The sequence below is a fragment of the Vulpes lagopus genome, chromosome 5 (assembly GCF_018345385.1).
Source record: "Vulpes lagopus strain Blue_001 chromosome 5, ASM1834538v1, whole genome shotgun sequence".
NCBI lineage: Eukaryota > Metazoa > Chordata > Mammalia > Carnivora > Canidae > Vulpes > Vulpes lagopus.
In genome coordinates this window covers 9,261,442-9,286,047 of record NC_054828.1, presented here as the reverse complement: position 1 = coordinate 9,286,047, position 24,606 = coordinate 9,261,442, and the positions used below count along the sequence as shown (strand labels likewise).

General features: G+C 54.7%; 1 protein-coding gene across 1 annotated transcript in view; it reads left to right on the top strand.

The window, feature by feature from the left end:
- CACNA1I (calcium voltage-gated channel subunit alpha1 I) overlaps nt 1-24,606 on the top strand; it is a 112,563-nt gene that overhangs the window by 34,935 nt on the left and 53,022 nt on the right. Inside the window, exon 5 of the mRNA XM_041756926.1 lies at nt 15,483-15,580. Within this exon, the coding sequence (XP_041612860.1) occupies nt 15,483-15,580 (98 nt within the window). The remainder of the gene's footprint in view (nt 1-15,482; nt 15,581-24,606) is intronic.

The window sequence follows — 24,606 nt, the reverse complement described above, 5'->3', positions numbered from 1 at the left end:
CTATTCATGCATTCATCTAACAGCCAGGGGTTGAATGGGTTCCTACTAAGTGTCAGCTGTGTATTAGGTATGGGGGACGAAGGACAGCAAACACAGAGCAGGCTTTGTCTTTCCCAACTCCTGCGTGGGGAGAGGCATCCAACAGCTGTGGAGGTGAAATGTGTGCCCCACACAGAGACAGGGACTCTGGGAAAAGCACTGTGGTTTTCTGAGAGCATCTCTGAGCCGGGGTGGTGGCTTGGAGGCTTGAGGATGTTCCCGAGGAGGTGACACACACAAGAGCTGAAGGACAAGCAGGTGCTAAGTGTGCCCACTAATGGGTCAATAGAGCAGAACTGACAACAGGGAGAGATGGAGGGAGAGAGGTAAAGGCTGGAGGCCTGCAGGTGCACGTGTCTGTGACAGGATGTGTCGTCATGTATGTGCGTGTGTCAGCATGCACGCATGTGTGCAAGATGCCACCGAGAAGGGGCAACGAGGGAGGACAGGCACATGGCCAAGATGGGGAGTCGGTACCACCAAGTATACACTGACCTCCGCAGGGATGTTCTAAAATGAAATGATTTGTCCACCAGTGTTTTTTTTTTAAAGATTTTATTTATTTTTTTAAAAAATATTTTATTTATTTATTTCCACAGTGTTTTAAAAAGATGTTACACTTCCTCTGAGCACCCTTCCCTAAGAGCAGGGTTCAATTTCACAGCCACCCTGTCTGTTATGTAGAGCTTGCTGGAAGTTATGCTGGGTGCGTAGGGTGTCTTATGCACCGTGCCATTCCCTTTGTCAAAGCCCTTCATTCTCCTTCTCATTTTGGTTTGGCTGGAGGCCATCCTTAAGTCATTTTTTCTTTTTTTTTAGAGACAAGGTGTTTGGATAGTGTCATTTCCAGTCTTGCCCGTCCAAACCTGTGTTCCTTTGATCTCCTTGTGTGAAGGACAGTTTTTGTCTGCAGCGCTCTGGAGTCATAATTTCCCTCCTCAGGGCCCTGCATGTGGTCCCATTCAGATCCACAAGCTAGAATTACGGGTGAGTCCAGGATAGGGCCGATGACTCTTCTTGGCTTTTTCCCTGTCAGAGGCTTCTAGGGTTTTCTCCTTACCTTCAGAATTCAAACAGTTCACTAGGGCAAATCTAGGTATAGGATTGCTCCCTGTGGGGCCTTTCAGAACTGGTATTTTCCTTACAGTCAGAAAAAAAAAAAAAAGTCTTTTATTGCTTTTTTGGTGATTGCCCATTCTTCTCTGCTCCCTTTTGGTAGTCCCGTGAAGTGGATATTTCCCTCCTGTATCTATTCTCTGCATTTCACATCTTTTCCCTCAAACGTTTCATCTGTACTAACAGAGAATTCTTTGACTTGTTTTGTGAATCACCAAATGATGTCCTTTCCTCCAATTACTGCCCCTTCTGGAATCATTCGTCTCCTCTGCGTCTTTTTAATTCCCAAGATCGTTTGCTGTTCCTGGGTTTCTTATTTTTCAGAGCCGCTTGGACCCGTTCTTGTTTTATGGATGCAATATTCACTCGACCCTCCTTATGGATACTAAGTAGGCTTCTTCACAGTCCTTTCTCGACCTTGACATCAAAGTATAATTGCCAAAAAAAAACCAAAAACAAAAACAAAAACAAAAACAAAAAACAAAGTATAATTGCCAAAGAGTTAAAAAAAAAAAAATGACCCTCTCGCAAATCTTAAAAGGCACGTGATTTATTCACCTCATTAATGAGGACCCAGCAGGATGGTAATCAGGAGAATTAGGAAAATAGGCACTGGAGAGAAAATGTGGGGATGAGAGAGTTAGGTGGGAATCAAAGCTGGTTAACGACCCACAGGGTCATAAAATCATAACTTTGGGGGTTATTTCTGTTGCGTAGAAATCACTTACAAAACTCTGCAGGTTAACATGTGATTTCACAGCAGCTAGACCTTTAATTAACAGTAAACAGTGAATGAAACAAAGGTATATTTCCCTAGATAGTGAAATGATCCTTGGCTGGGTCTGTTAAGTAATGCTCCACACTGACATTGTGAGGAAACCTGCTCTCTGCCTTAATCTCACGTTTTTAGGAGAATTTTTCTTGACTCCTGGTTGGAGGTCGGCGTTTGTTTTGCTGGTTTCACTCACTGCCTCCTATGAGCACCTCCGCCTTGCCCTTTGGACTTGAAGAGTCTCTGCTGCTTACTGATTCCCCTGTCTGCTCATATTTAGAAATTAAGACAATGGAGGGACGCCTGGGTGGCTCAGTGGTTGAGTGTCCACCTTCAGCTCAGGGTGTGATCCCGGGGTCCTGGGATCGAGTCTCACATCGGGCTCCCTGCATGGAGCCTGCTTCTCCCTCTGCCTGTGTTTCTCCTCTCTCTCTCTGTGTGTCTCATGATAAATAAATAAAATCTTAAAAAAAAAAAAAAGAAATTAAGACAATGAAGATTCAAGCTGAGCAGAGTAAGCAGTGAGTGGTGAGGTCTCTGGTATCTTCTATTGGTCCTTGGTGGGGTCCACCGGCCAGCATCCCCCTGGGGGTGAGGAAGGGCCGTGCGCATGTGCAGCCACATAGGGCCCCTGTGCCTGGTTTAATGCTCGGTTATCACCATTTTGAAATTTTAATAGGGGATCCCTGGGTGGCTCAGTGGTTTGGCGCCTGCCTTTGGCCCAGGGCATGATCCTGGAGTCCCAGCATCGAGTCCCACGTCGGGCTCCCGGCGTGGAGCCTGCTTCTCCCTCCTCCTGTGTCTCTGCCTCTCTCTCTCTCTATGTCTATTATAAATAAATAAATAAATCTTATAAAAAAAAAAAGAAATTCTTAATAAATTTTGAGGGAAGGCCGTGCATTTACATTTAGCACTGAGACCCACAAATGATGTAGCTGATTGTGGGGGCGAGTTCAATGGAGATTTTTTTGCTGGAGGGACTCAGACCTGTCTTATTCTCAAGGTCCTCCCTGTCCTCTCTGCCTAGGGATGTGTGGGTGTAGAGGGCAGGATGGAAAGCCACAACCCGAGGCGCCAGAGCCCAGCCCCCCAGTCCCAGCCCTGCTTGGTGCTATAAATGTTCTGTTTCCCGAGTAACGGGCCTGACATCCCAAGGACGATTTCTTCCTTTCTGCTCCTCCCCTTCCCCAAATTACTGGCTCCTTTTTCAAGCTGTGGAGGAGACAATCTCCACACTGAAAGGTTCCTTCGAGGTCAGAGCCTTCATCTCCACATCCAGCCAGCTCCTGCTTGCATGCTGCCGCTGTGGGGAACTTACGTGGCAGCTGATCCCAAAGGGGGACTGCCTGATGTGCTAGAAAATTCTTTCTTTCACTGAGCTGAATTTGTCTTCCCACAGCGCCCATCTGATGGGAATATTCATTCACTTATTCATTTACAAAATCAGCATTTATTGAGCACCTACTACATGCCAGGCCTTGTGCTGGATGGCGGCGGTGGTGGGGGGCAGGTTTGAACAAGACAGATGCCATTGAGATCTCACAGCTTAGAAAACATATAAAACAGAGGATACAATTCTCAGTAAATTCTAAATTAGGATCAGTGCAGTCTTGAAGTCTCCACACTTCGAGGAAGTGTAGAGGACCGTGGGGTTGTGGGACAGGGACCTGATTTACACAGGGGGTTGGTGGTGTAAAGTAGAGAGACCTGGGCAGTGAGTAAGGGCTGAACAGGAGAGGATGGGGGTAGGGTGTCTCCGGTAGAAGGGACAGCACGCGGAGGGCCTCAGGGGGGGTTTGGAGAAGGGGCATGAGGGGGATGTTAGAGCCTAGAGATCCCAGGGGTGGCCAGATGCTGAAAGATGAGGATGGAGGGGGGTGGTGCCTGACTGCAGAGGGGGCTCAGAGCCTGAGGTGTGGGCATCTCTGACAGATTCATGACAGTCCCTCACATTTTCTTTTTAAGTTTTTATTTATTTGAGAGAGAGAGAGAGAGAGAGAGAGAGAGTGCACACACATGAGTGAGAGGCTGGGGAGGGGCAGAGGGAAAAGCAGACTCCCCAGTGAGCAAGGAGGCCGATGCGGGGCTCCATCCCAGGACCCTGGGATCATGACCTGAGCCGAAGGCAGATGCTTAACCTACAGGGTCACCCAGACGCCCTTATTCCCTTATTCACTTGAGATGTCCCCAACACTCACCACCATTTGTCAAAGGGTCGGTGAGGCAGCCTCACCTTATGGACTCACTTTAGGTTGCCGTGGTGCCTGGGTGGGGGTACCACCCATTGATGTGATGACTCCCAGTGATGACTCACGGGGCAGAGAGAATGGGCTATCCGTATCCCAGTGCCACGTGGTGACCTGTTGAGTGGCTGTGCTCCCTGCTACCCCCTGGTTGTGTTCACTTTCCAGGCCCCATCTCTCCCACCCTGAAACTAAACACAGTTGACCTTTTTTTTTTTTTTTAATTTATAACCCAAGTATCAAACTGCATTTTTTGTTCTTAATTTTATCTTACAGCCACTTGGAGTCCTGCTTCAGTCACTCGTTATATTTACTTCCTGTGCTTGGTCAACTCAGGATGGCGAGTCCTTTGGCACTCCACTAGAGGCTCCCTTCCAGTGTGAGACAGACCTTCAGCAATCATTGGGTTATAGTTGAACCCGCCTCACCCTCTTATTTAAACTACACTTTTCTGCTTTTGTCCATTAGGAGGTCATGAAATATTCAATGGTGTTATTGTTGAACTTGAGATATTTTTTATTTATGTACCTCCCTTGGTGCATTATGCTGGTAATTTACCTCCTCCCCTAACCAAAGACATGAATGGCCATTGCCGTCTGTGGGGAGGGGACTGGGCACTTCTGTTAAAAGCTTCCCCAAGAATTCCGGTGATGATTCTCTTAGGTGAAGCAGAGCTGGAGGATCCTTGGGGAACTGTGGGGACTTCTCCAGAATGAGGCCAAGCCAGAGTCTTGCCAAGGGCATGGCTGGTGTGGGCTCTGCCTAGGCGCTGCCTTGAGTCAGAAAGCCCTTGAAAGCTCCCAGCCGTGATGCCATCCCGGGGGGGGGCCTCTGTGTAGGAAAGTGGAGCAGCTAAGGGATGAGCCTGAGCAGACCAGGAATGGGCCACCAATCTCTCCACTCCTCAAACACGTGCACCTCCTTGCACCCCTTCTCAGTGCTCCTCAAAATTTAAGGAGGAACAGGATCTCTGGGGCACACGTTAAAATGCAGGTTCCTGGGCCTCACCTCAAGGATCCAGACCCAGGGCATACTGAGGACCTAGGACTTTGCATTTTAACGAAATGCCCAGGTGGCCCTGAATCAGATGCTCTCATTCATTTGACCCTTGAGATGCCCTTGACTGGGAGCACTTCAAGCGGAGATGATGAATCCTGGTTCTGGGAACCCCGGGTAGGGCAAGAAGCACGAGGAGGGCCCCCTCTCTGATCTGGGGCCAGGATCTGAGTTAATTCTCATAACAGGTAGACGTACTTTGTCATTAAAAATATTAACACGAGTACCATTGATGTCAGTAATTCAGCTCCTCAGCCAAGGATCGAGAAGGAGAGGCTGGTGAGAGTCCATCAGACCCTGGGAACGTCTTCTCCCTAGTGAGCGCGTGCGCACAGGGAACAGCTTCCCCACCCCGACTTTTACAGGCTCTTGAGAAACAAAATGTCAATAAGAATTGTTCCTCAACCCGGGACTAGAGCTTTCTAAAAGGAACTCCTCTGCAGGCGCTTGCTGGGAGTACCTTTTGTCCGAAGTGCCTGTCAGTGGTTCTTTAGAAAGCAAAGGGAATTGAATCTTCCCAGGCTCCATCCAGGGAGGTGATAAAAAGTAAGAGCATCTACTGTTTGCTGAGTATTCACGGTGGGCCCAAGCTGTGCATTATCTGGTTTAATCTTCAGACTGGCTCTTTGAGGGATGGACCGTGGTCGTTTCCATTTCACAGATGAGGCACAGTAATGGGAAGAGAGCTGCCCAGGGTCACCAGCTGGTAGGGGGAAGGGCCAGGAGGGGAACCCAGGGAGCTTGGCTCCAGAGGCTGCGATTAAGTCCGGTTCTGTGAAACTTGCTGGGATGCCTTCGGCTGCAGGTAACTGGAAACACAACGAGTGGCGGCTCAAGCAAATCCTGGGGTGTTTTTTTTCAACTAACATGAAGTTTATCGGTGGATGCAGGTGATGGCTCTGTGACCTGGGGGCTAATGTCTGTGATTTTCCAGGCCTTTCTTTCATGGTCACAAAGTAGTTGCTGAAGCTGTTGGCCTCGTGTCTGCATCAAAAGAGGGAAGGATGAAGGAAAACAAGGCTATGCCGTTCACGCCTGTCCACTTGGGTCAGGAAGACATTTTCTTATCTAGATCCTTCCTCTGTGCTAGCACACTTGGCCAGAATTGGGTCTTATGGCCATCTTTAGCTGCAGGGGAAGCTAGGAAAATAGAAAAACATCCTTGAATTTGGTCCAGTCAACCAAGAATTGTTCCCTGGGGCCAGGCAGGATTGGAAGAAGAGGGAGTGCACCTTATGTGGGCAACTCTCAGAGTGTGCCACATTCCTCTCCTAGCGCTTGAGTTTGTCTGCCCTTGGCCAAAGCTGTGGCCCTACCACGTTAACAAGCCTAGTTGGAGCCTCCAGAGCTCTGCCTGGGCTGACTGGTGTGATGTGTTGAGAAGTCTAAAGTCAAACCCAACCCATGCAGGCTGTGCAGAGGCTTGTCCCTGCTCACAGACCGAGCTACGGTCATGGGTGTCAGTGTGTCATCACTGTGGCTGTTTCCAGAGCCTTTAGAGCTGGCCTCCCTCTGCCATGACTCTATGTGCATCATCTGTGAGTCAGGGAAGCACTCCAGGTGTCAGCAAGCCAGGGCACCCTCCTGGTCTTCACGTCTTTATATCCTGATTTATCCTGGGCTCTACACGTCTGTCTGCTCCAAGCACTGGGTGCTCTGAGGGCAGGGCTGAGGCTGACTCATCATCCCGGAGTCCCTAGAGCTTGGCTCTGGGCCAGCAAGGAGGGGGTGGCTCCGTGACATGTTTGTTTGGAATCTGTTGCCCAGGCACTGTGGAACTGGGGGAGGGGGTATCTGGGGCCATTTTCTTTCTTTCTTGAAATCTTTCTTTCTTCATTTTTAAAAAATATTTTATTTATTCATGAGAGAGAGAGAGAGAGAGAGAGACAGGCAGAGGGAGAAGCAGGCTCCAGGCAGGGAGCCCGCGTGGGACTCGATCCCAGGACTCCAAGATCACACCCTGGGCCGAAGGCAGGCGCCAAACTGCTGAGCCACCCAGGGATTCCCATCTTTTTTTTTTTTTTTTGTAAGATTTTTAATTTATTCATTTGAGAGAGAGAGTGCATGAGAGCACGAGCAGAGGGGAGCATCAGAGGCAGAGGGAGAAGCAGACTCCCCACTGATCAGGGAGCCCGGCTTGGGGCTCAGTTCCAGGACCCAAGGATCGTGACCTGAGCCAAAAAGGCAGACACTTAACCAACTGAGCCACCCAGGCATGGGGCCACTTTCTTTAAGTTCAACTGGCGCTGGGTGGGTGTGGACCTGGGAAGATTCCAGGGGGAACCTTGGGGTGGATGGTTTTCTCATCTGCTTGTGGAGTAGAGTGGATCAGAGGGATGGTAACCACTCAGGTTCGTTTCCATGGAAACAGGATGCTACAAGCTATGAGGGCTGAGGGGTAAGTCACCAGAGAGACTCAGGCCACAGGCTGACAAGCCAGACCCCAGCCAGGTATGAATCAGGAATGCCTCTCTCGGTTTCACGGGACTGGAACCCACCGATCCTGGTTTAGGGGAGCTTATCCGCATCAGTCGTGGTACCCAGACTACTCTGGTGTGACCATGCTAAATTTCACAGAGCAGACATCATGAGGCATATTTGGGACCTATACTTAAAAATGATGCATTATTGTTTATCTGAAGTTCAAACTTCACTGGGGATCCTGTATTTGTGTGGCAACCCTACCCAGAGATAAAGTCACTGGAGTATTGTCACCTGAGTGGAGCCTTGTCTAGAGGAGATCGGGGATTGCCTGCTGCTGCGGTGCCCAGAGCTTCCCTGTATCCCATCTGCTTGGGGTCCTTGGACTTTGTGGCATCATATCTTTCCTTGATTCTGAACTTGGCCAGAGTTAGTTTCACAGCATCAGTTTCTTTGGGCTTAAGAACCCCGTTCTAAAAAAAAAAAAAAAAAAGAACCCTGTTCTTCTGGTTTCATAGGATTTGTGTGAGGATGTAGGGGCAAAAGTGACCCATAAATCAGAAGGTGCTGGCCAAGGTCAGGGGTTAATGTTACTGCTCTCTAATTCCCACTTTCTATTATTTCCTCACTCTCACTCTCCCTGGACTGAACACCTACTATGTGCTAAGTGTCGGGGTAACGGTGTAGGCTGGTGGTCTAGTTATCCCCCAGAGCAAGCCTGAATCATCACAGAGCTGCCTCCTGACAGATGATCTGCCATTTCCAGCATCTCAGCTTCCTTCCATTAGCTAAATCTTAAATTACATTTTAAGAAAGCCCCCGTAGGCCCCTTGCAAAGATCGAGGAAACACCCTATTTTTATCAGCCACACACAGAAATCATCTGGGAAGGGTATTTCCTGGAAAGATATAATATCTCAGTCATTTTATGTTGCTTCTTGTCAGCTACAAGTTTTTTTTTTTTTTTTGATCGTGTGTCCTTCAAGTTCTGTGTTTGACAAGCTGGTGTGGAGAGCCCGCCTCTAAGCCAGACCCTGGGCTGGACTCTGGAGACCCAGCTGGGACTCTGAGCCAGCCCCTGCCCCGAGGAGCCAGGACACAACAGAACATACCTCAAGCCATAGGTGCCCTCGTAGAGGACAGTGGGACCCAAGGCAGGCGAGCTCAGTTCCGGAGTAGGATCTGGAAAGCACAGAGAGGCACGCCAGGTAGAAGGGCCGGCAGTTGCAAAGGCAGACAGTCTGGAAGAAGCACGGGGCATATGGGAACATGAGATGTTCGGGTGTTCTTGGGGGGCAGGGCCCGTGGCAGGCAGCGCTGGGGTCACATCAGAGGTTCCAGAAGCCTTTCCTGCCTGGGCTTTCTCAGGCACGAGATGGGACTCAGGGAGGGCTTGAGGCAGGCACGTGTGATTTGTGGGCAAGTGTGAGCTGAGGTTGGGAATGAGGCTGTGCCAGAGGAACTGCTGGCGCTTCTTTGGCTCCTACTTGGGCCAGGCTCTGTTCTTTTATTTATTTTTTAAAGATTTATTTATTTATTAGAGAGAGCGAGCAAGAGAGAGAATGCGTGTAAGCAGTGGGAGATGCAGTGGGGATGGACAAAACCTCAAATAGACTCCTTGGCTGAGTGCCGAGCCTGACTCGGGGCTCAGGGCTTGATCTTACAACCCTGAGATTATGACTTGAGCTAAAATCAAGAGCAAGATGCTTAGCCGACTGAGCCACCCAGGCGCTTGGGGGTCAGGCCCGGTTCTAAGCCCTGATTCCATATAGGAACACATTTCATTCTCCCCATATTCTGGGGAGGTCAGTTCAGTGACTTGCCCAGGGTCACACGGTGCCCTAGCAGCAGAGCTGGGGTTGGGATCTGGCCTCCACGCTCTAACCACTGGGTGAAACTGTCCCCAGGGGTGCAGCCCTATTCTATGCACCGCCATGTGTTTGTGCTTACCGGGTGCCTGAGCAGCTGAGGGGGTGCTTGGGAGCCAGAAGGCGACTGGCACGATGCCTGATGAGGTGGGGTGGGCTGTGCAGAGCTCCTGGAGCCCCCCTCTGTGGTCTGGGCTCTTTCTGAGCCTCAGCTTCCAAATTTGCAGCGAGGGCCATCACCCCACCATGGGAAGGTGTGCAAAGCGCTTGGCACAGAGTGAGCACTCAGAAAGCTCTTGTGAATCATCCAGGACTCTGGGTTGTCCGTGAGAGAAACCCAAGGCAAATGGGGCCCAAGCCCCCAAAGGGAATGCATTGGCTCACAGAACTGGAAGAAGCGGAGGGCAGATCTGGGATTGGGAGAGAGGGAATGCTCAAACCATATGGTCAGGATCCTGCCTCTCTCCAGCTCTGGCCTCGGCCTTCGTTTGAGTTGGCAGATGTCTTAGGCCACCATGGAGGCAAGATGGCCTTAGCGCCTTAGGGTTTCCAGGTGGTGGCTTAGCCAAGGAGAGCCCTCTTGCCTGTGGTCCGAGCTCGAGGGCTGGCCCATCCGGGGTCCCCTGCCTGTCCTGAACTAGTCACGGGGGCTGGGGGCTGGTGTCCACTGGTTGGCCGGGCTGGGTCTCTGGGCTTCTCTTAGGAGTGGGGGTGGGGGATCTGGGGGTGGGGAAGGAGGCTCCTCAGCAGAAACAGGTCAGGTTGTGCCCCAAAGAGCAGGTGTCTGCTCTCTCAGCTCTCTCTGGCATGGCCGCACCCGAGCCCCCCTCCTCAAGGATGCCCCCAAACTGGGTTCAGCCTCTCTCCTCCTGGGGTGATGTCAGGATGAAAGTGTTCGCTTTAAAGCAAAATTCCTTGCCTAATTAGGCACTTGGGAGCTGGCAGGAGGTAGTGGGGGTTTTTGTTGATTTTTCTTTTCTTTTTCTTTTTTTTAGACTTTTAGCACTGAAGCTGGGTGATAAAGTAACTGTGTAATTAGGAATTAATTTCTCACTCCCGTAAGCGAGGTCTTACTTGGGGCCGGAGGGAAGTCAGCCCAGTGGTTATTCACTCATACAGTGACCCCCTCTTCACCTTCTCTTTTTTGGAGCAGGCGGGGGGTGGTGAGAGGGTCTCCCACAGGTGTCATCCAGGGTAGGAGGAGGAGGAAGGAGGTAGCTTCTTCTGTCACAGGTTTCATTCATGCTAAGTGGATCCCTGAGTGCCTACTGTGTGCTGTGTGGGGCTGGTGTGTGTGTGTGTGTGGGGGGGGGGTGCATGGCCAGCCCTGCCCCCTCTCTTGCCCCATTCTGAGGCTCACTCCACACAGTCTCTCGGGGGTCCCCATTATGTCCCCATTGTTCACAGCTCATGAATAGCCCCTCATTGGCTTTTCTCTATCTCCCCTCCTCCTTCACCACACTCCCTGGGATCACCTCCCGAGTTCTTGGCTCAGGGTCCACTTGAGGGGAACCCATACTACATGGCAGGTGTGAACAGAGTGTGGAATCAGCCAGAGCAAGAGGGGTGGATTCAGCCTGTGGTGTACAGAGGGGATGAGCAGGGGCTTCATGGAGGAGATGGTCCTGAAGGAAGGCTGAGAGCATAGGGAAGGGGGCAAGACAGGTTGTGTTTGGGGAGCTTGACAGGCCTGGGGTGATGATGTCTCAGACATGTGGAATAGGAGCAAGGCTTGGGGGAGGGGATGGCCAGACTGGAGGGCCCTGTAGACCATGGTCAAGGGGCCTAGACTTTGTTCTGAGGGCAGTGGGGAGCCATGGAAGGTTTAGGTCAGGGAGTGATATAGCTAGATTTGAATTTTAGGAAGTTTTAGCTGACTGAGAAAGGGGTGTGGGGGGAGGAAGCAGGAGACAGGAGAATAGTCAGGAGGTTGCTGTGGCTGTCAGGAGAGAGGGATGGTGGTGACCAGTGACTGAACTAGGACAGACTAGGGAGCTGTGAGCAGACTCTGCCAAGTTGGTGCACAGAGTCACCATTAGGACAGTGGGGTTCCTAGGGGGTAGATTTAAACCCATAGTTCCACCCTCCTGGCTATGTGATCTGCCCATCTCTCTCCATCCCTGTCCAGTGTACCCCTTTCTATCCTCTTCCCCTCAGAGAAGAATGAGAGCTACTGGATTCTTCACTGTGCACTTACTATGTGTTCTTTATTACTGAATTCATTTACACCCTGTCTTGTTCCCACAGACAGGAGATGGAGGTGCAATATAACACCCCCAAGTAGAAATATAGAAGAGAGGGTTAGAACCTGGGAGAAACGTTTAGGCAAATAGATCTTCTGGAAATATCTTTCTTGCTGCTAAGAACTCAGTAACTCATCCCACCTTTCCCCTTTTGACTTGATTGCCAGGAAGCTCAGAGCTTCCAAGAAATTTCTCCAAGAAATTTCCAAGGAATTCTCCAAGAGATTTCTCACGGGAGCTTTTGAGTGGACACCATGAGGGCTGCAATTGATGAGGTCTTGGGGGCATTTTAAAAAAAGATTTTATCTATTCATGAGAGATGCAGAGAGAGAGAGAGAGAGAGAGAGAGAGAGAGGCAGAGACACAGGCAGAGGGAGAAGCAGGGAGCTTGACACGGGGACTCCATCTCGGGTCTCCAGGATCAGGCCCTGGGCTGAAGGTGGCTGAGCCACCTGGGCTGCCCTTGGGGGCATTTTTGCAGTAGACTGCAGAAGGTGTGTTCCCACACTGAAGACCTGGAGGGTCGGGTCAGGGGGAAGGGCAAGGGCTGGGTCAATGCATCTCTGAGTTTGCCAGGCATTGGCTGCTTCAGTTTACCTCAGAGATGGGCACGAGCCTGATCAGCCTCCCATGAACTGGTTGGGGTCTGAGTGGTGCTCAGATCCTAAAGCTTCCTAACTCTGGGTAGTCATGGGCCTCGGTGACATTCACTTACACCCTGGGTCTCCTTGTCTTAGGGGAACGCAAAGGGAAATCTTGAGCGTGATTTCTTTTTCTTTTTTTTTTTAAAGATTTATTTATTTATTCATGAGAGACAGAGAGAGAGAGAGAGAGAGAGAGAGGCAGAGACAGGCAGAGGGAGAAGCAGGCTCCCCGCAGGGACCGTGGTGTGGGACTTGATCCCGGATCCCGGGATCATGACCTGAGCCAAAGGCAGGTGCCCAACTGCTGAGCCACCCAGGCGTCCTTGAGCCTGATTTCTCACCACAAGGCCTGTCTGTAGATATTTTTCATTCTTGCTCCTGGCCAACCCCGGGGCAAGGTTGCAGTGGGCGGCTTCACTTAAGGACCAGTGGCTCCAGTCCCCCACAGGTTCTGCGTGGGGGGACATGGAGCCAGTGAGGTGGTGTGAAGTAGGGCCAGGGGCCAGGGCAGGGTGGGTCTGAGGGTGCCCAGAATGGGGAGCCCTGGTCCAGGGGAGTGTGGGGAAGGGTGCAGGGGGATCCAGGTAATGGGGGGCTCAAATGGGTTAACATAGGTAAGGCATGAGAACTGCCTGGCAGGCAGTAGGCCCTCAAAACCCATGTGCTTTTCTCTGTCTAGCCATCCGTCTGGAAAGCATCTATTTATTTTTATTGCGAGACTTTGTGGGGATGGGAACAAATCCTGGGCTGTCACCTGCCAGAGCTCAGCAGGTGTGCCCCGGGGCTCCTGAAACAAAGGATCTGAGTGGGTTCAGTCTGGCAGAGGCTGGGAACCTCCACCCCAGCACCCCCAGCAAAGCAAAAGTCAGCCTTGGGGCCCAGCTGTGCCCAGGGTGCGGCACTGCCCCTGTTGGCAGGATGGAGGGAGGCAGGGCGGAAGGAGGAGGGCGGGCGCGGGAGGGGCTGGCTGGAGCTGGGGTGGCTCCCCTAGGCCTGGGGTGCGTGTGTGCCCGCGCCAGAGAGCGTGCATGCCCGAGCCAGTGTGAGCGCCTGTTTGTGTGCCTGTGTGCCGCCCCCACAATGCCTTCATCACACACGTCTCCCTGGCTGCCTGGAGAGCTCTTTCTACAAAATATGAAAATGACAGTTGGCTCACCCACGCACGGAATCCTCATACAGCTCCGCTCCCTGGTCCCTTCACACACCGCCCTCTGCACACCCACTGCCCTGGGCCGGCCTCCACCTGCAGCCCCCGCCCCCACCCTGGGCTGCTCTCTTCTCCTCCTCCCCCTCTTCCTCCTCCCACTTCTGCTTCTTCCCCCTCCCTCCTTCCCCCTCCTTTCCTCCCCCTCCTCCCCTCCCACCCCTCCTCCTCCTCCTCTTGCCTCCTCAGGTCCCCCAGGTCTCCATCTCTGTCCCTTTTTTTGTCATGCCCCCTCGCTCTTCTGAATTTGGGCTCTGGTAGGAGTGTGTGTGGATGAGGGTGTCCAAGGAGTGAGTGTGTGTGTGCCCTGATGGCTGTGTGCAGGTGTGTGACTGAGAGAGAGAGCATGGGAACCGGAGCCTGTGCCCCAGAAAGCTGGGGGATGGATGGAGGCATTTCAGGCAAAGAAGCTTTCACTCAATTATTCTTCAAGCAGCGGGAGGAGGCGGTGGCTTCACAACACTTGGACAGGTTTGCATGGTGTGTAGGAAAAGCCTTCGTTTCCCTGCTGATGCTAGTGACAGGTGGAACTGGCAGTGGTGCTGGAGCCCTGGGGTGGAGGGTGGGGGAAGCGAGGAGGAAGGGTCTGGTGAGCAGCTCCCGGGGTCAGGCTGAGGCTTTAGGCCCTGGGGGGCCTGTCTTTCAGGGAGGGGAAGGCAGGGAGAGGTAGCAACTGAGCAGGGAGGATCTGGTGGGAAGCCAAGAAAGCACAGAGGGGACCCCAGAGATCTGCTTCCAGTGGAGACCTGGGAAGACTTCCTGGAGGAGGCAAACCACCTCCAAGGAGTTTCAGGGCTGGTTGAATGTGGAGAGGGAGAGTGGACGGTTTGATGAGAGGAGAGAACTCAGGCAGTGGTGAGGGCTCTAGTGTTATCTTTGCCTCTGGGTCTTTCCCTGGCTCAAGTGGGCACTCCTGAGCACTGGGGGCAGCTCTGGGTCATTCTTGTGTCTGGATTACCTAGACTGGCCTGTTCATCGTGGTCTCTGGTGTGGAAAAGCTTCCAGGACTCTAGGGGCATCTGCCCGGATCCTAAAACCTGAGTGAGGTTTCAGTGGACGGAGATGAGAGGTAGCATACGGGCAGCAGGGGCAGCGGGCGCAGAGGCCTGGCGTGGCAAGTGCCAGGAGCCCGTGGGGCCGGAGCCTGGATGCCTGCAGGGAGCATGCGGAGGACAGTGAGGACAGCGTGCATTTTCCCTGCAAGGAAAATACAGTGTGACTGTCACACTCCTGGAGATGTGGCCTGTGACACCCAGACTGGTGTGGTGTGAACCTGGCTGGGTGACCTGGGACATGTGATGTCACTTCTCTCCAGCTTCTCCCCTCACCTGTAAACCTGGCCAGCTCAGCCAGGCTTGTTGGGGGCTTGGGGGCTCCAGGAGACATAAGGCCTGGAGGCTCTAGCCCTCTGCCCACAGCGAGGACTTCACGCACGCAGCTGCACCTGTGGTTTTGCCGTCTGGTCACCCCCTGGGATCACCCAGGGGTCCCCCCCGTTCCTTGGTTCCCCCCACTAGCCTTCCCTGGTTCAGAGGCTGCTGGAAGCAAGGGCAAGAGCCACCTGGCCCAGTGCTGAGCACTCAGTGGAGACCCAAGGTCTCTGCTCCCGTGTTCCCTCTGGCCGCCTCACTGCATCTACTGGAATCCCCAGGACGGTGGGAGGCAGATGCCACCAGTTCCACTTATGGAGGTGGGGACAGCCCAGGCCACACCGCTGATGGGGCCGCAGCCGGGACTCTGACCCTGCTGCTCACTTCTCCCCTCCAGGCAGCCGGGGGCATGGAGGGGTGTGCATGGGTGACTAGGTGGCCGTGGCCTGGTCTGTGGCCTGAGTGTCCCTCCTGCCCTGTCCCTCACTCTCTGCCCTTTCTCTGCAGGATGGTCGAGTACTCCCTGGACCTTCAGAACATCAACCTGTCGGCCATCCGCACCGTGCGTGTCCTGAGGCCCCTCAAAGCCATCAACCGTGTGCCCAGTGAGTTGTCCCCCACCAGACCCTCCTTTGCTTAGACTGAGCAGCACCTTCTAGGGCCTGTGCTGGGCATGGTGATCCCCCCATGACCGGACAGATGGGGGTTCTGCTCCCACCAGGCTCACAGGCCTGAATGTGGGCCTGAAGATGCTGGAGGGTGGTCCTGGCACCTCTGAGTCCCGAAAGAACTTGAATGGCAGCATTCTGGCGAGTCTGGCTTTTCAGGGACACAGCTCCTCGTGGGGGTGGCTGGCAAGGGGGACACACGTGTGAAAAGAGACTGCTTAGTTTGAGGGAGAGCCTCATGCCGGTTTCACTGGGGAGGGGATCCCCAGGCCCCTCAGGGGTGCTGATTTAGAACTCAAGCTCCATAACCAGACCATGCGCCCACCCACCCACATAAGGACCCACCCATCCGTCTGTCTGTCCACATGCCTAGTGTTGAAAGGTTATAACAACAAGCTCTGACATCTGCCCAGATTCATAGTTTCTTTTTAAAGTTTTTTTTATTTATTCATGAGAGACAAAGAGAGAGAGGCAGACACAGGCAGAGGGAGAAGCAGCCTCCCTGCAGGGGAGCCTTATGCGGGACTCGATCTCAGGACCCTGGGATCACGCCCTGAGCCAAAGGCAGACACTCAACCGCGGAGCCACCCAGGTGCCCCAGATTCATAGCTTTCAAAGCTTTTCCATCCCCATGATTTCTCATGAGCCATATAATCCCTCCACGAGGGAGGTGGGCTGTTCTCATGGATAACCAAGGTGAAAAAACCGAGACTTGGAAATGGGAAGTAACTTGCTGGAGAGGCCTCCTGACTCCTGGGCAGTGTCCTTCTAGCACCGAGTTAGGAATAGGATGGGGTGAGGAGGGAGAGGAGGAAGGAGCGCTGCCTGCAGGGGTTTCAGCCCTGTTTGGGAGGGACAGGAACTTTGATGAGCACCTGCCCATCTCGTGTGTGGCGTTGGACATACTGACGGCTGACTTAACCCTCTCGACGACCTGTGTGAAGCTCAGAGAGGTGACGCGGTTGGCAGGATGTCACACAGCAATTCAGTGGCAGGACAGGGCTCTGTGTGGAGTTCCATCTGTCCTGAGCCCAGCTCTTTCCCTGGCTCTATCGGAACCCTTGCTTCTCTTCCTTGCCAGAGCCTCAGTTTCCCTGTCTGCAGAAGAGGGGAGGTCCCCTGGCTCGTCTTCCTCCTCCACAGTCAGAGTGGTCCTCACTCCCCCAATTCTTAGCCCTGGGGCTTTGGGGCTTTGTCACTGGTCCTTTCACCCAACCAGCCTCCCCACAGCCCATCCCCTGTGAGTGCCCCGTGGGGCTGGCCTGAATCCGGGTAGGCCTGGTGGGACCGGAGGCCATGCTGCAGGGTATTTGTGGAGTGAGAGGACCAGGTGGGTGGCCAGACTGTGGCTTCATTCTGAGATGGGCAGGCCGGGCAAAGGGCGGAGGGGGTCCTGGGGGCACAGGGGTCTCAAGGCCACACAGAAAAGGTCACCTCCCACACCAGAATGTTGACATGATGGGAACATGGCCCCCCCCCCTGCCCCGAGGGGCCCTGAGCGCTATCCTGAAGGTCCTGAGGGAAGCATTGGGAGGCTGGGGGGTCGGGGGGTGGGGTGAGTGATGAGAAGCAAAGCGGTGGGGGCAGTGGGGAGGAGCAGTTGAGCACTACCACCTTGGTCCCCTCCCACTGCTCTGGGGAGACTCCCTTGGGGGCAGGGTGGGAGGTGCCAGCTTCTGTCTATCCTTCCCACCCCCACCAATCCTACACGGCTCCTTCAAGTCCACCTAGTTCAAAACCATCCCATTGAACGGATGAAGACGTGAGGCCCAGGGAGGGCCATGACCTGTCCAAGGTCACACAGCAGGCGACCTGGAGCCCAGGTGTCTACCCAGCACACCTGCCATGGTGTGTGTTCCCCTCCCTCATGCCCCACCAACCTTTACTGGGAAACTGGTCACACAGTGGGCTTCCTTCACAGAGCGCCCACTGCTATGCCTGGTGCGTGAAAGTCGCTCGATGAATACGTGTTAAGTGGACATGCTGGGCTAGTGCATCGAGCAGCTGTCCCCTGATAGGGCCACAGTACTGTCCGCGCTCAGAAAGAGTGGCGCCCAGGGATCGTGGAGCGCGTGGGGCACGAGGTGGGGAGGGAGGGGGGCTGGTGGTCAAACACGCTGTCTGAACTGAGACCCAGTGTGGTCCGGGGATTAACCGGGCAAGAGAGTGTTCTGGAAATGCCGGGCAGGAGCACGGAGCATGGGTGGGGATGAGCTGGGCTCAGGGCTGTGGGTGAGTGGTGGTGGCTGGGACCAGGCGGGGCGGGACAGAGAGAGTGGATACATGGAAGACCCAGGCTTCACCTTGGGGAGTTATGGAGGAAGCCCAGCATCTGGCAGGAGCAACCTCAGGGGGAGGGCACGGGCAGGGCCACATGTCTCCAGCTGTCCCCACTGCCGTCCCAGGGCAAGCAGAGGTGGCTCTCAGGAGGCAGCCACCATATGGTCACTGTCACCCCACTGGCCACAGAGCCCACAGGCCGGTTCCCCTTCCCAGACGCATGTGTGCACCTGCTGGGGGTCACACACAGGCGTTTGTACATGATCCTAGGGGTGGGGTGGGGGGACAGGATGTGGGTCTCTCTCTATGGGGGGGTTCTGTACATCGATGTGTGGGGTGCCTGTGGGTATGAGGGTCCCTGTGACCACAGGAGACCACGTGTGTGTACATGTGTGTGCACATGAGGGCATGTGTGCACGTGTGGGATGCGTGGCACCCGTGTCTCCCCTGGTCCCCCTTCCTCCCTCTCCCGCAGCACTGAGTGAGGAGCTCATTAGGCAGCTCCTGGCTGTGGAGGTCACTTCCAGGTCCCCAGCACCAGCCTGCCCAGTTCCCTGGAGAAGGGTATCGATGGGCCCTGCGTTCCCGAAGGCTCCAATTTGGGAGGCTGCATGGCCCAGAGTGCCCAGAGAAGGGTTGGGGTCCTTCCTCAGGGGCCTCCCGCCTGGGAGGCCCAGGCAGCCAGGGTTGGGAATAGCCTCCTGCTTGGAGCTGCCTGCACCTCTCAGCTGACAGGAAGAACTTGGCCTGGGGGAGTGTTGGGAGCACAGACACCCCCTGGGAGCCAAAATATACCCAGTGTGTCCCCTCCCCCAACTCAGAAACCACCCTGCGCCCTCGCCTTGGAGAGAGACCTCAAGATCAATTCATATTCATGAGGAATTTAGTTACCAGGAGCCCCTGGTTAGAGCAGGTTGGTCGGTCCATCGCCTCCCTTACCGGAGGGGCAGCTTTGCTCCCCGGTGCCAAGTCCTCTGCCCAGAGTTGCCAGGGAATGGGTGGGATGTAGGGGAGATGCACAAGTTCCTAGAAATGCTTCTAGAGAGATTTGGTTGGTTGCTCCCTTTGTTTTCTAGATGTTTCCTTGAAACATTCCAAGTCCTCCGGTTGGTCTTTAGTTTCCTCTGCCCCTGGACTCATGCTTTTCAACAATAGCCTGTGGCTTTCAATGTTGCCACTAGATGGCAGGCTGGAGAGCTGGGAATTGTGAAATTATGGGTTATTAATTGTAAAACGGGGGAGCGCGGGTAGCTCCCCATGATTGGAAAAAGTATAGGAACAGCACGATCAGCCAGGAAGACTTAGTTGGGTTGTCAGGGAATGCAAGTTCTGGTTGTTGGCTCTGCCAGGAGCTTGCTGTGTGACCTGGGACGTCCCTTGGTGTCTCTGGACCTCAGTTTCTCTACTTGCACAAAGCAAGAGGAGGACTGGATTAGATGTGTGGTTCTCGACTTTGTCCGGAGTGGACGGGGCACCTGGGAGTCATGGAGCTGTTTGCAGACCTCCACCCTACCCCACAGGTCTCTGTCCTGGCCACTCAACCTCTGATGGGCAGTGGGAAGCAGAGCATGGAGAAGGTTGGGAAGGGAGGAAGGGAGGGGGAGGGAGGGAGGCAACACCAGATTGGGAGTCAGGAGGCTGGGTTCTGGCTCCTTGCTGTGGCCTTCAAAGTCACTGTCCCTTGCTGGGCCTCAGCGATAGGGGGCTGGACCATCCCTAAAAGCATCCCAGCTGGCCCCACTCAACTCCAGGCCTACACACCCTGTAAGCCTGTTGCAGTGCCTCCCAAAGCCCATTGGCCATACCATTGAAATATGAAAAGTGCCTTTTTTTCCTCCAGCTAGAAACCAGGGCAGGCCCAGCTAGGCCCTGAGCCAGCCGAGTCTGTGCTGCTGGCCCACATCTGTACCTGACTGACCATCTCAGAGAGACCCATCCAGCTCCCAGGCCCTGGTTTGGCTGTAACCCCCCTCTGCAAAGGGGCCTTGGGACTGGGCCGGGGTGGGGCTGATGCAGAGGGTGGAGGACATGCTCCCAGGTCAGGGCCCACGAATAGGGAGGCGAAGCTGACCATCAGGTCCCAGCGACTGAAGCTGTGCTCTACTCGGACAGGCTTAGGTTCTAGTCCCGGGGCCTCCACTTGCTGGGTGTGGGACCTTGGGCATCCACACTCCTCTCCCCACCCTCATTTCTCCAACAGTAAGACCAGGTTAATAATACCAATTTCCATACAGTTTGGCGAGAATGAAATGCCATAATGTGTGTCAAGAGCTTAGCACAGAGCTCAGTGTGCAGAGAGTGGTCAGTAGGTGTTTACTATTGTGAAGAAGGTGCTGGAACATTGAGGACAGAGGGCTGGGGCATCAGGGCATCTTTGCAGAGGCTGATTTGGGGGACAGTCACCAAGCACACAGAGGGTTGGGGATGGACCTGTGTGTGTAGAGGTGGAGGGGAAGAGCCGTCTGGAAGTGTTGGCTGGGGAGGGGACTGCACATCAGGGGCAGGTGGGAGGTGAACTTTCCATATCTCCTGGGGATTTACGAAGAAGATAAGTGGCTGAACTCCATCAAGTGCTTTATGTGGCTGCTTCGTTTTGTTTCATAACAACCCTAGGATGATGGTACCATTGTGATGCCCACTTTACAGATGGAGAAACTGAGGCACAGAGAGGTTGAGTAAACTGCCCAAGTCCTCACAGCTGGCTGGGGACAGAGGCAGGGTTTGAACCTGTGTTTGCACGACCCCGGGACTTTTTGCTCCTTTCCACAACCCCCTTCCTCTCCGTGTAACTTGGACGTGCCCTAGGCAGCCACTCCATCTGCAGGGCTTCAGGAAGTCCCTGCTCACATCCAGGGTCAAAGCAGAAGTGATGCCCTCAAGGACCCTTCCTGAACACCTTTCATTGTCAGAGCACGGAGCTGTGCGGCCTGATGAGGACCTGTCACGGCAGGAGGCAGGGATGCATGGTGGCTAGTACAGAGCATTGCTGCCAGTAGTCAAAGCTTGGCCCTGCATTAATCAGCTTAGGGGCCCTGGGAAAGGTTCCTCTCTTGCTTCCCTTTCCCATCTGCACAATGAGGATGGCACGTAGTGCCCTCCACAGGAGTCTGTCTGCATGCCAACTATAGAACAGGTGCCCAACGACCAGCCCCACCCCTGCTTCTCTCACGGAAGCATCCACAGCAGGTAGACCAGTGCCTCCACACCTCTCAGGCCTCAGTTTCCCCATCCCTAAAATGGAGTCCCAGCCCTCCCTGGCTAGACTGGGGGGGCAGCAAAATGTCTGCACAACACCTGCTCCTGCAAGGTGCCCGCACCATACATTGATTGCATGGGTTTCTTATACTCTTGGGATCTTGGAATTAGCGTTGCTGAAAGTCACGAAGACTCTTAGCCTCATCAAGCCTCAGAATCCTAGACTCTTGGTTTCAGAGATCCTCAGAGCCCTGGTTTCAGGATGAGAAGGCTTTGAATGATCTGGTCTTCGGTTGCCAGTCAGGCTAAGGGACTCTGGACTCGTGGCTGCCACCTTACCCCGCACCTCAGGCCTGCTCTGGCCCTTTCTGCCCAGGTTCGCGGGTAGCTGGCTCGTGGTTCGGCCTGCTGAGGACAGATGCAGAAGGCCCCAGGGTTCCTTCTGGGTTTCTGCCTTGTGGGCATCTGTTGGACAGGAAGCTGGAGACTCCCTCTGAAACAGAGTTTGCAGGAAAATCTTAGCAGTTTCACTTAAAGTGTGTGTTTACTTGGGCCTTGGGCACAGCTGAAGGAGTCCAGGCCATACCTTGGACTTCAGGGCTCTCCGTCCTTGGCACCCACAGGGCCTCCCGAGGCACCCTGCAGAGGAAGGACTGGCAGTCCCCAGGGGAAGGGAGGGAGGGGAGGAGAGTGGGGGCAGGGTGAGGAGGGAAGATGGGTGGAGGGGCCCGACTTCCCAGGGCTGCTGCCTCTGCAGAAGGGCTGGAGGTGGGTGGGCAAACATCTGGCCTGAACAGCTAGCGCTAGCCAGAACCTGACTTGGGAACAGGAAGAGGAAGCCGCTGTGTGAAGGGAGAAACAGAGAAATGCCTGCGGGTGGGGGCAGGACCAGAGCTATCCTCCCCCTCCCCCACCAGCCAGCTCTAGGTCTGCTCTACAGATTAGGAGGGGGCGATTCCTGGGTGGGATATCAGGTCAAGGGAGTGGGCCACTATGCATTCATTCATTCATTCATTCATTCATTCATTCATTCATTCATCCATCCGAAGTAGCATCCACTAAGGGGCCACAGCTCCTTCTCTGCGGGCAGATACTCAAGTCAGGATCTACGGGCAATGGGGACAGGTGCTCTAATGGAGGCAGCAGGGGGCCGAGGGGAAGGGTCACTACCGTGTACTTTGAGGGGGTTTAACAGAGGAGGGGGAACAGGGCATTTGAAGCATGAGTGGGCATTCTTTGGGCCACAGTGGGTTGGGACAGGGGCTAGGACCACCCCCCGCGGCCTGAGCACTCTCCCGGGATGGAGGGTGTAGGGGTGCACTCTCCTTGGCTAGCATTTGTTTCCAGCTCGGGGGTGGCACTGAGGCCCCCTCCCTGCTGGGCTGGGGCCAGCAGCTGTGTCCGCGGCAGCACGGCCTTATGCTGCCGGGCCGGGCCTCCCCGGCGCCCACCGTGCGCCTGATTAGTTGGCCTTGGCAGCGGCAGGGACAGCAGACGGCCTCTCCCGGCTGCTCAGCACCCTCCGCTGCCCCAGCCAGACCGAAGAGGGGGAGCCCCTGGGCCGGCACAGCCTGGGCCCTCTTGCCCTCTGCCCGGCATCCTTTCCGCTGGCTGCGGGCTGCGGGCTGCGCCCCCGGCAGAGGCTGGCGCGGGTCCGGCTCTTTCCGCTTGAGCTGGCCTGGCACAGTGGCTGCGCTAATCTGGGCTGACAGCTCCTGTCTGCAGAGCACCCCGGCCCTACGGGGGAGATGCCCATCAGGAGGTGCGCCCCCCTTCCTACCCCTTCAGCCGCCCCCCACAGTCACCAAGGGCCTCCTGCAGCAGGGGGTCTGGGCTAGGAGTGCCGGGGAAGAGGGGTGAAAAGGTTGAGTGGCTCCATCCATTTGCCCCCCTGCCACCTGTCTCCTTCCAGCTATGCCACCCGCCTGATAGTCCCAGGCCACACTCCTCTCCCCTGAATCCCAGACCCCACCGAGCTTATGAAATGACTTCACATCCATGTACACCAGGCACTCCCAACTCCACGTGTCCAAACACAGTCCCGTGTCCCTGTGATGGCTGCTCTGTGGCTCTGGCCTCAGGCCCCAGACCTTGGAGATGCTCTGACTGCTCTATTCCCCCACCCCCCATCTCCCATCACTAATCGCTTTGACCTTCAGAAAGCTCTAGAATTTAGCCACGTCCCCAGCCTCCACTGTCACTGTCATCTGGACCCTGCCAGATGTGGATTATCGTAATGGCAGGTGAGCGATGGCTGGGAGGGGCGAGGCAGGACAGAGAGGGACAGATGGACCGGAGACTCAGTCCCCCTGAGAGTTACACAGGAAGCCTGGCATCTGGCAGAGAGGATGTGTGGAGGGCACGAGCCGGGCCACATCTCTCTTGGGTGCCCCTCAGCGCTCCCCATTTCTGTCCCAGGGGAGGGCAGGACTGTGCCCAGGAGGCAGCCACCATATGGCCGCTGTCACCCTGGCCTTGGAGTCCACAGTCCTGGCCCCCCATCCCGAGATGTGTGTGCATGAGGGTCACAGCCAGGTGACTGTATGCTGTCCCGCAGGCTGTCTGCCTATAGGTGTCCTTCTACCCTGGCCCAGCAGAGTCCCTTCTGCCCCCACAGCTGGGGTGATCTCTCAGACCCTCCTCAGACCACGTCTCCCTTCGCCCATGACACTCAGTGGAACAGAGGCCAGAGTTCTCACACCTGCAGGGCAGCCCTGTTTCCACGCCCCCTTGCTCACTTCCCTCCAGCCACACTGGCCTCCTGGCTGTTCCCTGAGTGCCTGCCTCATCCCTGCCCCTGGGCCTTTGCTGGGGCTGCTCCACCGGCCTGGAGAGCTCTTCCCCAGATGCTTGCGCCGCTGATGCCCTCACCTCCTGTGGGTCTGTGCCCTGTATCGTCTTGCCAGTTTATATATACCCTATCCCTGGCCTGGCCTGGCCTCCCCATCCTCTCCCCCTCCACCTGCTGTTTTTATAACACCTGCCACCCAACAAATGAGGAAATGAACTTATTTATTATGTTTATGGTTTTCTCTCTCCCCCTACCCCTATGTGGAATGTCCACCTTCTGAAGGCAGGGGGCTTGGTCTGTTTATTCATTGTTTTAACTGATGCACCCTTGAGCCTAGAACAGTGCCTGGCACATAGTAGGTCTTCACTAAATATTAGTTGAATGGCTCCATCCATCCATCCATCCATCTATCCATCACTTCTTCATGGCCATCTTTGCAGGGAGTGGGGGAAGGCACTCTGTGCCAGGCCCTGGGCTGGATTGGAGGATGCAGAACCCTCCTCAGGGGCCTCACGTTCAGGACACTGTCAATTTGGGAGGCCAAGGTAGAGCCATGAACCGATGAGGGCCAAAAGCACAAGAAGTGCTGTGATGGAGGGAGGGCAGGGTGGGGGCAGCTCATTGTAGGGGTACCAGCCCAGCCCGGGGACCAGAAGAGACTGGCTGAGGGCTAAGAGAGGAGGAGAGATGGCTTTGT